Source organism: Podarcis bocagei (assembly GCF_964188305.1).
Source record: "Podarcis bocagei genome assembly, contig: HAP1_SCAFFOLD_353, whole genome shotgun sequence".
Lineage (NCBI taxonomy): Eukaryota > Metazoa > Chordata > Lepidosauria > Squamata > Lacertidae > Podarcis > Podarcis bocagei.
In genome coordinates, this window is record NW_027670095.1 from 1 (window position 1) to 17500 (window position 17500).

The 17500-nt window shown below is 45.7% G+C and overlaps 2 protein-coding genes across 37 annotated transcripts in view; one reads left to right on the plus strand and one right to left on the minus strand.

Annotated features, from left to right (window-relative positions):
- Nucleotides 1-407: 407 nt before the first annotated feature.
- SSNA1 (SS nuclear autoantigen 1) lies at nt 408-3125 on the minus strand (the record flags this gene model as incomplete). Its single annotated transcript, XM_081214177.1, has 2 exons — nt 3028-3125; nt 408-607 (listed from the first exon to the last, which is right to left on the minus strand). Coding segments are annotated over exons 1-2 (252 nt in total), but the record flags the coding sequence as incomplete, so codon positions are not given.
- A 3522-nt stretch (nt 3126-6647) lies between these two features.
- The window catches only part of LOC308579582 (uncharacterized protein), a 19148-nt gene continuing 8295 nt past the window's right edge, over nt 6648-17500 (plus strand). For 25 of the 36 annotated variants that reach the window (XM_081214141.1, XM_081214174.1, XM_081214172.1 and 22 more), the window contains exons 1-10: nt 6648-6699; nt 6780-6883; nt 9950-10027; nt 10109-10160; nt 11996-12146; nt 13400-13459; nt 14843-14917; nt 17039-17095; nt 17184-17240; nt 17341-17394. In XM_081214141.1, the coding sequence (XP_081070267.1) occupies nt 6654-6699; nt 6780-6883; nt 9950-10027; nt 10109-10160; nt 11996-12146; nt 13400-13459; nt 14843-14917; nt 17039-17095; nt 17184-17240; nt 17341-17394 (734 nt within the window). In that variant the 5' untranslated portion in view covers nt 6648-6653. The remainder of the gene's footprint in view (nt 6700-6779; nt 6884-9949; nt 10028-10108; nt 10161-11995; nt 12147-13399; nt 13460-14842; nt 14918-17038; nt 17096-17183; nt 17241-17340; nt 17395-17500) is intronic. The other 11 variants (XM_081214175.1, XM_081214148.1, XM_081214168.1 and 8 more) reach the window with 2 other exon arrangements.

A 17500-nucleotide genomic window follows, 5' to 3' on the forward strand; every position in this document is an offset into this window, starting at 1 on the left:
CATTTCTCCCCCCAAACCCCCCTTTTTTCACCAATTTTTTCACCAATTTTTTCCACCAATTTCTCCCCCCAAAATTCCCATTCCCATTTTTCACCACTTTTCCCACCATTTTTTCACCGATTTCTCCCCCTAAACCCCCATTTCCCACCCATTTCTCCCCCCAAAAAATCCCATTTTCACCAATTTCTCCCCCCAAAACCCCATTTTCACCATTTTTTTCACCAATTTCTCCCCCCAAAATTCCCATTCCCATTTTTCACCCATTTCTCGCCCATTTTCCCCCCCCAATCACCAATTTTTTCACCATTTTCCACCAATTTTTTCACCATTTTTTCACCACTTTTTTCACCATTTTCTCCCCCAAAATCCCCATTTTCTCCCCCATTTCCCCCCCAAATTCTCCCCACCTTCATGTAGGCCGCCTCCGTCTCGGCGATGGTCCGGTCGAACTCGTTGCGGGAGGCCATTTTCCGCGCCAAACTCTCGTTGACGCGCGACAGCTTGTCCGTCAAAACCCGGATGTCGTTCTGGAGTTTGGATTTCTCCTCTTCCTCCTGGCGGATCTGCTTGCTCAGCTCGTCCCGCTTGAGGGACAGGTCCTCAATGCCTGGAGGAATAATAATAATAATAATAATAGTAATAATAATAGTAATAATAATAGTAATAACAATAATAATAATAATAATAGTAATAATAGTAATAGTAATAATATGATCCTCAATGCCTGGGGAATTAGGAAGAATAATAATGATAATAGCAATAGTAATGATAATGATAATGATAATAATAATAATAATATGGTCCTCAATGCCTGGAGAATTAATAATAATAATAATAATAATATGGTCCTCAATGCCTGGAGAATTAGGAATAATAATAATAATAGTAATAATAATAATATGGTCCTCAATGCCTGGAGAATTAATAATAATAATAATAATATGGTCCTCAATGCCTGGAGAATTAGGAATAATAATAATAATAATAATAATAATATGGTCCTCAATGCCTGGAGAATTAGGAATAGTAATAATAATAATAATAATAATAATAATAATAATAATAATGTCCTCAATGCCTGGGGAATTAGGAATAATAATAATAATAATAATAATAATAATAATAATAATATGGTCCTCAATGACATGGGAATTAGGAATAATAATAATAATAATAATAATAATATGGTCCTCAATGCCTGAGAATTAATAATAATAATAATAATAATAATAATAATAATAATAATAATATGCTCCTCAATGCCTGGGGAATTGGAAATAATAATAATAATAATAATAATAATAATAATAATAATAATAAGTAATACTAATAATTAATATTAATAATAATTAATAGTAATAAGAATAAGGAGGGAATATAAGAAGAAGAAGAAGAAGAAGAAGAAGAAGAAGAAGAAGAAGAAGAAGAAGAAATTCCACAATACCTGGAGACTTATTAATAATAATACAAATGCTGATTATTATTATTATTATTATTATTATTATTATTACCTGGAGATTCAATTCAAATTCATCAGTGTTGGGATTTAAGTTATTCATTTACTTTAATTAACAATTAAATTTATTAATCCTTTCATCCTGATTCAATTTAAACCATAATAATAATAATAATAATAATAATAATAATCAGTACCAAAAGCGAGGCCTCGTCGCCATAGCAACCCCGCTAGGCCGCGGCCCCGCCCTTGAACCAGCCTGGCCAATAGCAACGCCTGGTGCCCCGTCCCGTAGCCATAGCAACAGGGCGCCCCCGCCCCTCCGCTCCCTCAACCCAATAGGAACGCGCGGCCTTTCCCGCCCGCCGCCTCGCCCTCCTCCCATTGGCCGCCTCTCTCCTTCCCCAGCCAATCCCTCACGCCGCCTGGAAACCGCTTCCGCCCCTCCAAGCGCGCGGCCAATAGCAGCGCGAGAGATTTCCCGCCATTGGCATAGCCGCCTCCTATTGGACGCCTGGCTCCCTCGCCACCCAATCACCGACGCCCTAGCGACGCAGGCGACAGTCAAACGTCGCCGCGCGGCCAATCGCAACGCGCGCCCTTCGATACGTCTCCGCCCTTGGCGCCGCGCAGCCAATAGCAACGCGCGCCCTTTCATACGTCTCCGCCCTTCGCGCCGCGCGGCCAATAGCAACGCGCGCCCTTCCCCGCCCAGTCAGACCCCGCGGCCAATAGGAACGCGCGTATATCCGCGCCTCCGCCCCCTTCAAACCACGCGGCCAATGGCAACGCTCGGATTTCCCGCCCGCCGCCTCGCTTCCTCCCCATTGGCCGCCTGGCTCCGTCCCCCGCCAATCCCCTTCTCGCTCCCTCCGCCGTCGCCCTAGCAACGACGTCGCCCTAGCAACGCGGCCTAGTCCCGACGCGCGGCCTTCGATACGTCTCCGCCCCTCACGCCGCTCGACCAATAGCAGCGCTCGCCTCTCCCCTCGCCCTCTCCCATTGGCCTTCCCCTTCTTCCCCCAGCCAATCCCCTTCCCGTCGCCCTAGCAACGCGGCCTAGTCCTTCAGGCGTCTCCGCCCCTCACGCCGCTCGCCCAATAGCGACGCTCGCCTTTCCCCCTCGCCCTTTCCCATTGACCTTCCCCTTCTTCCCCCAGCCAATCCCCTTCCCGTCGCCCTAGCAACGCGGCCTAGTCCCGACGCACGGCCTTCGTACGTCTCCGCCCCTCACGCCGCTCGACCAATAGCGACGCTCGCCCTCCCCCTCGCCCTTTCCCATTGGCCTTCGCCCTCTTTCCCCAACCAATCAGCGCCGCGCTTTCCCTAGCGACGCCGTCATCGCCCTAGCAACGCGGCCTAGTCCTTCAGGCGTCTCCGCCCCTCACGCCGCTCGACCAATAGCGACGCTGGCCTTGCCCCTCGCCCTCTCCCATTGGCCTTCGCCCTCTTTCCCCAACCAATCAGCGCCGCGCTTTCCCTAGCGACGCCGCCGTCGCCCTAGCAACGCGGCCTGCTCCCTCCGCCGGAGCCTGAGCTCGAGTAGCGGCCTCGCCAATCTTTCGCCTCACATTTGACCAGCTCGTTGTTGTAGCTCTGGAGCGCCGCCCCTTGTTGCGTCATCGCCGCCGCCGCACGTAGGTTGAGCGTCGTCGGGTTGGCGCATGCGCGGAGGAGGATAAGGTTCTGCTTCCGGGTCGAAGCGGAAATGGAGCGTTTGGGGGCCGGAAGTGACGGGAGGAGGGAGGGGGAAAGGAAGGGGAAGGAGGGAAGGAAAGAAAGAAAGAAAGGGAAAGGGGTTGGGGGGCTGAAAGGAGGAAGGGGCTGAAAGGGAAAGTGGGAAGTGGGGTGAAAGGGAAAGGGGGTGAAAGGAAAGAAAGGGAAAGGAGGGAGGGGCTGAAAGGGGAAGTGGGAAGTGGGGTGAAAGGGAAAGGGAAGAAAGGGAAAGGAGGGAGGGGCTGAAAGGGGAAGTGGGAAGTGGGGTGAAAGGGAAAGGGAAGAAAGGGAAAGGAAGAAGACTGAAAGGGAAAGGGGTTGGGGGCTGAAAGGAGGAAGGGGCTGAAAGGGAAAGTGGGAAGTGGGGGGAAAGGAGGAAGGGGAAAGAAAGGGAAAGGAGGGAGGGGCTGAAAGGGGAAGTGGGAAGTGGGGTGAAAGGGAAAGGGAAGAAAGGGAAAGGAAGAAGACTGAAAGGGAAAGGGGTTGGGGGCTGAAAGGAGGAAGGGGCTGAAAGGGAAAGTGGGAAGTGGGGGGAAAGGAGGAAGGGGAAAGAAAGGGAAAGGAGGGAGGGGCTGAAAGGGGAAGTGGGAAGTGGGGTGAAAGGGAAAGGGAAGAAAGGGAAAGGAAGAAGACTGAAAGGGAAAGGGGTTGGGGGCTGAAAGGAGGAAGGGGCTGAAAGGGAAAGTGGGAAGTGGGGGGAAAGGGAAAGGGAAGAAAGGGAAAGGAAGAAGACTGAAAGGGAAAGGGGTTGGGGGCTGAAAGGAGGAAGGGGCTGAAAGGGAAAGTGGGAAGTGGGGTGAAAGGGAAAGGAGGGGGAAGGAAAGAAAGGGAAAGGGGTTGGAGGGAGGGGAGGGGGCTGAGAGGGAAAGTGGGAGGGGGAAAGGAAGAAGGGGATGAAAGGGAAAGGAGGGGGAAGGAAAGAAAGGGAAAGGGGTTAGGGGCTGAAAGGGAAAGGGGGTGAAAGGGAAAGGGGGAAGTGGAAAGAAAAGGAAAGGAGGGGTGAAAGGGAAAGGAGGAAAGGAAAGAAAGGGGGGAAAGGGGGAAAGGAAAGAAAGGGAAAGGAGGAAGGGGAAAGTCGGGGGAAAGAAAGGGAAAGGGGTTAGGGGGCTGAAAGGGAAAGGGGGAAGGGGGTGAAAGGGAAAGGGGGAAGGGAAAGAAAGGGAAAGGACGGAGGGCCTGAAAGGGAAAGGAGGAGAAGGGAAAGGGGGAAAAGAAAGAAAGGGAAAGCGGGAAGTGGGGTGAAAGGGAAAGTAGGGGGAAAGAAAGGGAAAGCTATTTGTTCACCACCAAAGCACCTGGTGCTGGGTGCGAGGGATCCACTGGGTGCGAGAGATCTGCCGGGTGGGAGGGATCCACTGGGTGGGAGAGATCTGCTGGGTGCGAGAGATCCACGGGTGCCGTCTGTTTGGGGACGCTATGGATCCCAAGGCTGGGAACTGAAGTGCCGGGTGCGAGGCATCCACTGGGTGGGAGGGATCCACTGGGTGCGAGAGATCTGCCGGGTGGGAGGGTTCCACTGGGTGGGAGAGATCTGCTGGGTGGGAGAGATCCGCTGGGCGTCGTCCATTTGGGAACGCTGCGGTTCCCAAGCCTGGGAACTGAAGTGCCGGGTGCGAGAGATCCGCTGGGTGCCGTCTGTTTGGGGACGCTATGGATCCCAAGGCTGGGGACTGAAGCGCCAGGTGGGAGAGATCCACTGGGTGCCATCCATTTCTAGTGCGCTATGGTTCCCAAACAAAAAAGCTATTTGTTCACAAGCAAAGCACCTTGTTTGTTTTCAATCCAAGGCCGGGAACTGAAGCGCCGGGCGGGAGAGATCCACTGGGTGGGAGAGATCCACTGGGTGGGAGAGATCCACCGGGTGCCGTCCATTTGGGGACGCTACAGTTCCCAGGAAATAAAGCACCTGGTTTTTTTAAAATCCAAGCGCCGGGTGGGAGAGATCCACTGGGTGGGAGTGATCCACCGGGTGCCGTCCGTTTGAGGGCGCTACGGTTCCCACGCGATGACGCAGTTGGTTCGCAAGCCAAGCACCTGGTTCCCCCCCGGGAACTGAAGCGCCGGGTGGGAGAGATCCGCCGGGTGGGAGAGATCCGCCGGGTGGGGGAGATCCACTGGGTGCTGTCCTTTTGGGGACGCTACAGTTCCCAGGAAAGAAAGCTATTTGTTCACGAGCAAAGCACCCGGTTTTTTTCCGCTGGGAACTGAAGTGCTGGGTGGGAGAGATCCACTGGGTGCGAGAGATCCGCCAGGTGGGGGAGATCCACCGGGTGCAAGAGATGTGCCGCGTGGGAGAGATCCACTGGGCGCCGTCCCTTTGGCGGTGCTACGGTTCCCATGAAATAAAGCTATTTGTTCACCACCAAAGCACCTGGTGCTGGGTGCGAGGGATCCCCTGGTTGCGAGAGATCTGCCGGGTGGGAGGGATCCACTGGGTGGGAGAGATCTGCTGGGTGCGAGAGATCCACGGGTGCCGTCTATTTGGGGACGCTACGGTTCCCAAGCCTGGGAAATGAAGTGCCGGGTGCGAGAGATCCGCTGGGTGTGAGAGATCTGCTGGGTGCGAGAGATCCACGGGTGCCGTCTGTTTGGGGATGCTATGGATCCCAAGGCTGGCGACTGAAGTGCCGGGTGCGAGAGATCCACTGGGTGCGAGAGATCTGCCGGGTGGGAGGGTCCACGGAGTGGGAGAGATCTGCCGGGTGGGAGGGATCCATTGGGCGGGAAGGATCCGCTGGGTGCGAGAGATCCACGGGATCCATCTGTTTGGGGGCGCTATGGATCCCAAGGCTGGGAACTGAAGTGCCGGGCGCGATAGATCCACACATGTTGCAATAATAAGAATTAACTAATAATAATAATAATAATAATAATAATAATAATAATAATAATAATAATATGCAGATAATAACACTGATATCCAGACATGTAAATTATAAGTAAATAATAATAATAATAATAATAATAATAATAATAAAGATATGCAGATAATAATACTGATATCCAGACATGTAAATTATAAGTAAATAATAATAATAATAATAATAATAATAATAATAATAATAATAATAATAATAAAGATATGCAGATAATAATACTGATATCCAAACATGTAAATTATAAGTAAATAATAATAATAATAATAATAATAATAATAATAATAATAATAATAATAATATCCAAATAGGTAGATTCCAAATGATTAGAAATTAACCATCCTAATAATTAATAGAAATTATTAGATTCGGTAGGTATCCAATTAATAATACTAATACTAATAATAATAATAATAATAATAATAATAATAATAATAATATCTTTATTTAGGCAGATTCCAAAGGATCCTTCAAAATCACCACCCTCTCCGGAAACACAACTTGGCGCCTTCCGCCCCCTGATGACATCACGCCTTGTGACATCACCGCCCGGCCCTTATGACATCACGGAATCCCATGCTCCTCCAGGAAGAGGATTCCCAGCCATGCTGCTGCTGCTGCTTCCTCTCCTCTTCCTATTGGCTGCGCCCGGTAAATCTCCCAAAATTTCACATGTGGGGAATGTTGGGAAACTCGAACCCGGGTCTCAAACTTCCCGGCTTTTTCCGCAGCCCGGCCCCCGCCGCCCCCGGACCTGGACCCCTTCTCGGCCTCGGAGGAAGCGGACGAGATGGACCCGGGAGAGGACCCCGAAGAGAACTGGGGCGGGGAGAAGGTGCGTGGGGAAATTTCCGGGACGTTTCCTGTTTCTTTCCTATCTGTTTCCTGCCTCTTTCTTGTCTATTTCCAGGAGGTTTCTTGTCTGTTTCCTGTCTATTTCCAGGGAGTTTCCTGTCTTATTTCCAGGGAGTTTCCTGTCTATTTCCTGGGAGTTTCCTGTTTCTTTCCTGTCTGTTTCCAGGAAGTTTCCTGCCTATTTCCTGCCTATTTCCAGGGAGTTTCCTGTCTATTTCCTGTCTATTTCCAGGGAGTTTCCTGTCTATTTCCAGGGAGTTTCCTGTCTATTTCCTGCCTATTTCCAGGGAGTTTCCTGTCTATTTCCTGTCAGTTTCCTGTCTATTTCCTGGGAGTTTCCTGCCTATTTGCAGGGAGTTTCCTGTCAATTTCATGTCAGTTTCCTGTCTATTTCCTGGGAGTTTACTGTTTATTTCCTGTCTATTTCCAGGAAGTTTCCTGCCTATTTCTTGTCTATTGCCAGGGAGTTTCCTGCTTATTTCCTGTCTATTTCCAGGAAGCTTCATGCCTATTTCTTGTCTATTTCCAAGAAGTTTCTTGTCTGTTTCCTGTCTATTTCCAGGGAGTTTCCTGTCTATTTCCTGCCTATTTGCAGGGAGTTTCCTGTCTATTTCCTGTCAGTTTCCTGTCTATTTCCTGGGGGTTTCCTGCCTATTTGCAGGGAGTTTCCTGTCAATTTCATGTCAGTTTCCTGTCTATTTCCTGGGAGTTTACTGTTTATTTCCTGTCTATTTCCAGGAAGTTTCCTGCCTATTTCTTGTCTATTGCCAGGGAGTTTCCTGTCTATTTCCAGGAAGTTTCCTGCCTATTGTCAATTTCCAGGGAGTTTCCTGTCTGTTTCCAGGAAGTTTATTGTCTGTTTCCTGTCTATTTCCTGCCTATTTCCAGGGAGTTTCCTGTCTATTTCCTATCAGTTTCCTGCCTATTTCTTGTCAATTTCCATGGAGTTTCCTGTTTATTTCCAGGAAGTTTCCCTGTTAAGTTCCTGTCTGTTTCCAGGAAGTTTCTTGCCTATTTCTTGTCTATTTCCAGGAGGTTTCTTGTCTGTTTCCTGCTTATTTCCAGGGAGTTTCCTGTCTATTTAATGCTTATTTCCAGGGAGTTTCCTGTCTATTTCCTGCCTATTTCCAAGGAGTTTCCTGTATATTTCCAGGATGTTTCCTGTATATTTCCAGGCAGCTTCTTGTCTATTTCCTGGGAGTTTCCTGTCTATTTCCAGGGAGTTTCCTGTCTATTTCCTGCCTATTTCCAGGTATTTTCCTGCCTATTTCTTGTCTATTTCCAGGAGGTTTCTTGTCTGTTTCCTGTCTATTTCCAGGGAGTTTCCTGTCAGTTTCCTGTCTATTTCCTGGGAGTTTCCTGCCTATTTCCTGCCTATTTGCAGGGAGTTTCCTGTCTGTTTCCTGCATATTTCCAGGCAGTTTCCTGTCTATTTCCCGCAAGCAGAAAGGGAGCAACCCCCTGGAAATAGACAGGAAATAGACAGGAAACTCCGTTGAAATAGACAGGAAATAGACAGGAAACCCCCTGGAAATAGATAGAAAATAGAGAGGAAATTCCCTGGAAATAGACAGGAAATAGACAGGAAACTCCCTGGAAATAGACAGGAAATAGGCAGGAAACTCCCTGTAAATAGACAGGAAATAGGCAGGAAACCCCCTGGAAATAGACAGGAAATAGACAGGAAACTCCCTGAGCTCCCTGCTTTCTGCTTCCAGGAAATAGACAGGAAACTCCCTGAGCTACTTCCTTTCTGCTTGCGGGGAATAGACAGGAAATCCCCACGGAAATAAATAGGAAATAGACAGGAAACTCCCTGAGTTGCTGGCTTTCTGCTTGCAGGGAAACTCCCTGGAAATAGATAGGAAAAGGAGAGGAAACTCCCTGGAAATAGACAGGAAATAGACAGGAAACTCCATGGAAATAGACAGGAAATAGACAGGAAACTCCTTGGAAATAGACAGGAAATAGACAGGAAACTCCCTGGAAATAGACAGGAAATAGACAGGAAACCCCCTGGAAATAGGAAATAGACAGGAAACGCCCTGAGCTCCCTGCTTTCTGCTTCCAGGAAATAGACAGGAAACTCCCTGAGCTACTTCCTTTCTGCTTGTGGGGAATAGACAGGAAATCCCCACGCTAAGGTTCCCGCGCTAAGGTTCCCGCGCTAAGGTTCCCGCGCTAAGGTTCCCGCGCTAAGGTTCCCGCACTGTTTCCCATGCTAAGGTTCCTACGCTAAAGTTCCCGCACTAAGGTTCCCGCGCTAAGGTTCCCGCGCTAAAATTCCCGCGCTAAGGTTCCCGCGCTAAGGTTCCCACGCTAAGGTTCCCATGCTAAAATTCCTGCACTAAAATTCCCACGCTAAAATTCCCGTGCTAAGGTTCCCGCGCTAAGGTTCCCACGCTAAGGTTCCCACGCTAAGGTTCCCATGCTAAAATTCCTGCACTAAAATTCCCACGCTAAAATTCCCGCGCTAAGGTTCTAGTGCTAAAGTTCCCACGCTAAGGTTCCCGCACTAAGGTTCCCGCGCTAAGGTTCCCACGCTAAGGGTCCCATGCTAAAGTTCCCGCGCTTAAATTCCCACGCTAAGGTTCCCGCGCTAAGGTTCCCGCGCTAAGATTCCCGCGCTAAGGTTCCCACACTAAGGTTCCCGCGCTAAGGTTCACATGCTATAGTTCCCGCACTAAAATTCCCGCGCTAAAATTCCCGCGCTAAGGCTCCCACGCTAAGGTTCCCGCGCTAAGGTTCCCGCGCTAAGGTTCCCACGCTAAGGTTCCCATGCTAAAGTTCCCACGCTTAAATTCCCACGCTAAGGTTCCCGCGCTAAGGTTCCCGCACTAAGGTTCCCACGCTAAGGTTCCCGCGCTAAGGTTCCCGCGCTAAGGTTCCCGCGCTAAGTTTCCCGCGCTAAGGTTCCCACGCTAAGGTTCCCGCACTAAGGTTCCCATGCTAAGGTTCCCGCGCTAAAATTCCCACGCTAAGGTTCCCACGCTAAGGTTCCCACGCTAAGGTTCCCGTGCTTCATCAACTTCCTTTCTGCTTCCAGGCGCTGATCGACTTCCCGCCCCGCGGAATGCGGCGCAGGCGCCAGGCGGCCTTCCTCGAACCCGCGCCGCACGCCAGGGTGAGTCTCCCCTTCCCTTTGGGCGCCGGGTGCAGAACCGGGTGCCAAACGCGCTATAACTCCCATCTCTGTCGCCCGCAGTACGTCGAAGACGCCCGGATTCCCATCCAACACCGGCAGGTCGCTCTGCAAAGTAAGGCGCCGGCGCCGGGTGCGAAAGGCGGGGAAGGTGGCGGGTTCGAGTCTCCGGTGCGGGAACCGTAGCGCGGGATCTGATGGGATCCCAGGGAAGGTTGCGGGTTCGAGTCTCTAGTGCGGGAACCGTAGCGCGGGATCTGATGGGGATCCCGGGGAAGGTTGCGGGTTCGAGTCTCTTGTGCGGGAACTGTAGCGCGGGATCTGATGGGGATCCCGGGGAAGGTGGCGGGTTCGAGTCTCTTGTGCGGGAACTGTAGCGCGGGAAGCTTGGCACCGAATCGGACAGGGATCCTGGGGAAGGTTGCGGGTTCGAGTCTCAAACTTGAACCAGATTTGGGATGGGAACCGGGTGCAAAAGCCAGTTCTGCCTTGGGATTCAAGGGGAAGGTTGCGGGTTCGAGCCTCAAACTTGAACCAGATTTGGGAGGAGAACCGGGTGCGAAAGATGGGAAGGTTGCGGGTTCGAGTCTCCAACTTGAACCTGATTTGGGATGAGAACCGGGTGCGAAAGATGGGAAGGTTGCGGGTTCGAGTCTCTAATTTGAACCAGATTTGGGATGGGAACCGGGTGCGAAAACCAGTTCTGCCTTGGGATTCAAGGGGAAAGTGGCGGGTTCGAGTCTCCCGCTGGAACCCGGCGCCTTGGGTTCAAATTTGGGAGTTTTAGCACGGGAAACGTAGCGCGGGAACCTTAGCGCCGAATCGGACGGGGATCCCGGGGAAGGTTGCGGGTTCGAGTTTCGAATCGGGTGTGAGAAGCAGGTCAAAAACCGATAGAGAGAAGGGGGAAGGTTGCGGGTTCGAGTCTCCCGCCCCGCGGGAACCGTAGCGCGGGAACCGTAGCGCCCGAACCGGGTTCGAGTTACAGGACCCAGATTTGGGTCCCGGGTCCCACATAGGCTTCTCCCTGCAAGGGGCGGTCCTGGGGAAGGTTGCGGGTTCGAGTCTCTAGTGCGGGAACCTTAGCGCGGAATCTGACGGGGATCCTGGGGAAGATTGCGGGTTCGAGTCTCAAACTTGAACCAGATTTGGGATGAGAACCGGGTGCGAAACATGGGAAGGTTGAAGGTTCGAGTCTCTAATTTGAACCTGATTTGGGAATTGAACCGGGTGCGAAACATGGGGAGGTTGCGGGTTCGAGTCTCAAACTTGAACCTGATTTGGGATGAGAACCGGGTGCGAAAACCAGTTCTGCCTTGGGATTCAAGGGGAAGGTTGCGGGTTCGAGTCTCAAACTTGAACCTGATTTGGGATGGGAACCGGGTACGAAACATGGGAAGGTTGCGGGTTCGAGTCTCTAATTTGAACCAGATTTGGGATGGGAACCGGGTGCGAAAACCAGTTCTGCCTTGGGATTCAAGGGGAAAGTGGCGGGTTCGAGTCTCCCGCTGGAACCAGGCGCCTTGGGTTCAAATTTGGGAGTTTTAGCGCGGGAAACGTAGCGCGGGAACCTTAGTGCCGAATCGGACGGGGATCCCGGGGAAGGTGGCGGGTTCGAATCTCCCGCTGGAACCAGCCGCCTTGGGTTCAGATTGGGAAACGTAGCGCGGGAAATGTAGTGTGGGAATTCTAGCACGGGAAACGTAGCGCGGAAGGGGACAGGGATCCCGGGGAAGGTTGCGGGTTCGAAGGTTGCTGGAACCAGGCGCCTCGGGTTCAAATTGGGAAACGTAGCGCAGGAAACGTAGCGCCGAATCGGACTGGGATCCTGGGGAAGGTTGCGGGTTCGAGTCTCAAACTCGAACCAGCCGCCCTGGGTTCAGATTTGGGAACTTTAGCGCGGGAATTCTAGCGTGGGAAACGTAGCGCGGCGCCGTTTTCTCCCCGCAGTGGCGCCGCCGGAGGAGTGCGCCTGCCCCGAGCCGCTGGCCAAGGGGACGCTGGTGGCCATGGTGGCCGTCCTGGCCTTTCTGGGCTTCTTCTCGACCTCGGTCTTGCTGGTGGTGGCCGTCTGCCTGCTGCGCCTGGTGGAGCGCCAGCGGTGAGTGGATCAATAGAGATCAATAACCGATAGAGATCAGGGGAAGGAGCAGAAGGATGAAATAGAAAGAGAAAGAGAAATATGGTATATTGTATATTATATGTTATATATTATATATTATATATTATATATTATATATTATATGTTATATATTATATATTATGTTATGTCATATATATTATATATATTATATATTATATTATATTATATTATATTATATTATATTATATTATATTATATTATATTATATTATATTATATTATATTATATTATATTGTTATGTTATGTTATGTTATGTTATGTTATGTTATATTATATTGTTATGTTATGATATATTATATTGTAATATTATATTATATTATATTATATTATATTATATTATATTATATTATATTATATTGTTATGTTATGTTATATCATATCATATCATATTGTTATGTTATGTTATATTATATTATATCATATCATATATCATTATATTATATTATATTATATTATATTATATTATATCATATCATATCATATCATATCATATCATAGTATATTATATTATATTATATTATATTATATTATATTATATTGTTATGTTATGATATGTTATGATGTTATGTTATGTTATGTTATATTATATTATATTATATTATGTTATGTTATGTTATGTTATGTTATGTTATGTTATATTATATTATATTATATTATATTATATTATATTGTTATGTTATGTTATGTTATGTTATGTTATGTTATGTTATGTTATGTTATGTTATGTTGTTAATTATTTTATTTTATATTATATTATATTATAATATAATATTATATAATATTATTATGTGACATTAAGTAAAATATAAAAAGAAAAAGAAAAATATTTCATAAATATAAATCTATTAATATAATATATTTATATTTATATATTTGATTTATGTTATACTTTTATTATACTTATATTTATATATAATATGTTATGTTATTATATAAAATAATATTATATTACTGTATAATATTATAGAAGATTACTGTATTGTGTTATATTAAGTAAAATATGAAAAATATTAATATTTTATAAATATAAATAGATTAATATAATATAATTTATTTATATTTATATATTTAATTTATATAATTATCTGATCTTATCATTATTAATAGTAATAGTAATAGTAATAATAATAATAATAGAGAGCGAAACAGGAAGTGGCCGCTCTAGGACGCGCCCCCCTCTCTCTGATTTTAACCCCGCCTCTCCCTTCCAGGAAGTCGGGGAAGGACGCCAACGCCGCCGGATTGGCCAACAGGCCCCTCCCTCCGCTGCCGTGAGTGACGGGTGGGCGGGGCTTCGGGTGGGCGGGGCTATTATTATTGTGACGATGATGATGATAATGATTACTAATAATAATATTATTAGTATTATTATTATTATTAGTAGTAGTATTAGTAATATTATTAGTATTATTAGTATTATTTATTAGTATTAGTATTAATTATTAGTAATAATTAGTATTATTTATTTTTATTATTATCTATACTATTATTATTGTTAATTTATTATCATTTATTATTATCATCGATTATCATCCATTATTATTATTACGATCATTTATTCTGATCATGATCATTTTCTTATTATATTCTTATTCTTCTTATTTATTTATTTATTGTTATCATTTATTATTATGATTCTCTATGAATATTATTATTATCTATTATTATTATCAATTATTATTATTAATTTATTATTATCATTTATTTTTATTATTATCTATTATTATTATCATCATTTATTCTTATTAATTTATTAACATTTATTCTTATTAATATCATTTATTATTATTATCAATTATCATCATCTTATTATTATTATTATTATCAATTATTATTATTAATTTATTATTATCATTTATTTTTATTATTATCTATTATTATCATCATCATCATTTATTATTAATTTATTACCATCTTATTATTAATATCATTTATTATTATTATCAATTATCATCATCATCATATTATTATTATTATTAATATTATTATTATTATTATCAATTATTATTATTATTAATTTATTATTATCATTTATTTCTATTATTATCTATTATTATTATCATCATTTACTCTTACTCTTTATTACCATCTATTATTATTAATATCATTTATTATTATCAATTATCATATTATTATTATTATTATTATTATTATTATTATTATTATCAATTATTATTATTATTATTATTATTATTAATTTATTATTATCATTTATTTCTATTATTATCTATTATTATTATTATCATCATTTATTCTTATTAATTTATTAACATTTATTATTATTAATATCATTTATTCTTATTATCTATTATTATTATTATTATTATTATTATTATTATTATTATTATTCTTGCAGCCCTATTATTATTATTATTATTATTATTATTATTCTTGCAGCCCTATTATTATTATTATTATTATTATTATTATTATTATTATTCTTGCAGCCCTATTGTTATTATTATTATTATTATTATTATTATTATTATTATTATTATTATTATTATTATTCTTGCAGCCCTATTATTATTATTATTATTATTATTATTATTATTATTATTATTATTATTATTATTATTCTTGCAGCCCTATTATTATTATTATTATTATTATTATTATTATTATTATTATTATTATTACTATTATTCTTCCAGCCCCCCGCGCCCGGAGCGCGTCTACCTGGCGACGAAACCAGCGCACGAGTACGAGAGGCTGACGGCCACCAGTCCGTGAGTACCTGTCAATCATTCGAGGCCAGACCTGTCCATCATCCTGGGATTGAACCCTGCTCGCCCCCTCACTGTCAATCGTGCAGTCATTCCAATCGACAACCTGTCAATCAAATTGAGAACCTGGCAATCAAATTGAGAACATGTCAATCATCCTGGGATTCAGGAGGCGGGACCAGGCAACCCTCGTTGCCCCGTCCCTGTCAATCATTCTGGGATCCAGGGGGTTGGGAAAAGGCAGCCCTGTCAATCATTCCGTCATTCAAATTGATAACCTGTCAATCACTCTGGGATCCAGGGGGCGGGACCATCCCTGTCAATCATTCTGTTATTCAAATCGATAACCTGTCAATCAAATCACCTGTCAATCAAATCACCTGTCAATCAAATTGAGAACCTGTCAATCAAATTGATAACATGTCAATCATTCTGGGATTCAGGTGGCGGGACCAGACAACCCTGGTGGTCCTGTCCCTGTCAATCATTCTGGGATCCAGGGTGTGGGAAAAGGCAGCCCTGTCAATCATTCTGTCATTCCAATCGATAACCTGTCAATCATTCTGGGATCCAGGGGGCGGGACCGGACGACCCTGGTTGCTCCGCCCCTGTCAATCATTCTGGGAGTGAACCCTGCTAGCCCCATCCCTGTCAATCATTCTGTCAATCATTCTGGCACCCGGGGGGTGGGACCATCCCTGTCAATCATTCTGTCATTCCAATCGATAGCCATGGTTGCCCTATGCCTGTCAATCATTCTGGGATTGAACCCTGCTAGCCCCATCCCTGTCAATCATTCTGGCATCCAGGGGGTGAGACCGTCCCTGTCAATCATTCTGTCATTCCAATCGATAACCATGGTTGCTCCATACTTGTCAATCATTCTGTCATTCCAATCGACAAATTGTCAATCATTCGGGGATTCAGGGGCCTGGGAACCGTAGCGCCCTGTCAATCATCCTGGCGCCAGACGACCCCGGTTGCCCCTTCCCTGTCAATCATCCCGGGCTCAAATCGCCAACCATGGTTACCTTATGCCTGTCAATCATTCCGTCCTTCGAATCAATAACCTGTCAATCATTCTGGGAACCAGGCGCCTGGTTGTCCCGGGAACCGTAGCGCCTGTCAATCATCCTGGCGCCAGATGACCCCGGTTGCCCCCTCCCTGTCAATCATTCTGTCATTCAAATTAATAACCTGTCCATCATTCCGGGTTCAACTCAATAACCATGGTTGCCCCGTCCTGTCAATCATTATGTCACTCCAATCGACAACCTGTCAATCAAATCACCTGTCAATCAAATCGAGAACCTGTCAATCTAATTGAGAACCTATCAATCAAATATACTGTCACTCCAATCGATAACCTGTCAATCATTCTGGGATCGAACCCAGCTTGCCCCCTCACCGTCAATCATTCTGTCATTTCAATCGACAACCTGTCAATCAAATCACCTGTCAATCAAATTGAGAACCTGCCAATCAAATTGAGAACCTGTCAATCAAATATCCTGTCACTCCAATCGATTACCTGTCAATCATTCTGGGATTGAACCCCGCTTTACCCCTCACTGTCAATCATTCTGTCATTTCAATCGACAACCTGCCAGTCAAATCACCTGTCAATCAAATCGAGAACCTGTCAATCAAATCGAGAACCTGTCAATCAAATGGAGAACCTGTCAATCAAATTGATAATATGTCAATCAAATATCCTGTCACTCCAATCGATTACCTGTCAATCATTCTGGGATTGAACCCAGCTTGCCCCCTCACTGTCAATCATTCTGAGATCCAGGGGGCGGGATCAGACAACCCCGGTTGCCCCGGGAACCATAGCGCCGTGTCCAATCCCCTGGGACCAGACCTGTCCATCATTGCCCCACACCTGTCCATCATCCCCGGTCCAACTCCATCACCCCGCTCACCTGTCAATCATCCCGGCCCCCCAGACAACCCCGGTTGCCTGGGAACCGTAGCGCGCTGTCAATCACCCTGCGACCAGACCTGTCCATCCTCGCCCCACACCTGTCAATCACCCCGGGTCCAACTCCATAACCCCGCTCACCTGTCAATCAAACCCTGGTTGCCTGGGAACCGTAGCGCCGCTTTCTTTTTTTCCAGCCGCACCCCGGAAGGCGGGGCCTACCTGAGCGCCAGCGAATTGCACCCAGGTCCCGGGTAAGTCCCGCCCCTTCCTGTTCCTCCTCCCGCCCCCTTCCCCCCGGACGCCTGGGTCCCTCCGCTCACCCCGTGCTACGTTTCCCAGCAGCTACCAGAAGACGGGCGTCGACCAAGACGGCGTCGCCGCGGAAACGGAGAGCAAGTCAGTCAAGGGGCGGGGAAAGGGGCGGGCCCTCCCCTGTCAATCAAAACCGGATCCCCTGTCAATCAAACTGGGGAACGTTTTATCGTGTTTTTTCTAGGAACCTTCCGGAAAGCGAATACATCACGGTCAACCCGGCGCCGGGTTTTTCCAGGTGGGGCTTGGATTAATGTTAATATTAATATTAATATTAATATTAATATTAATATTAATATTAATATTAATATTAATATTAATATTAATTAATATAAATAATATAT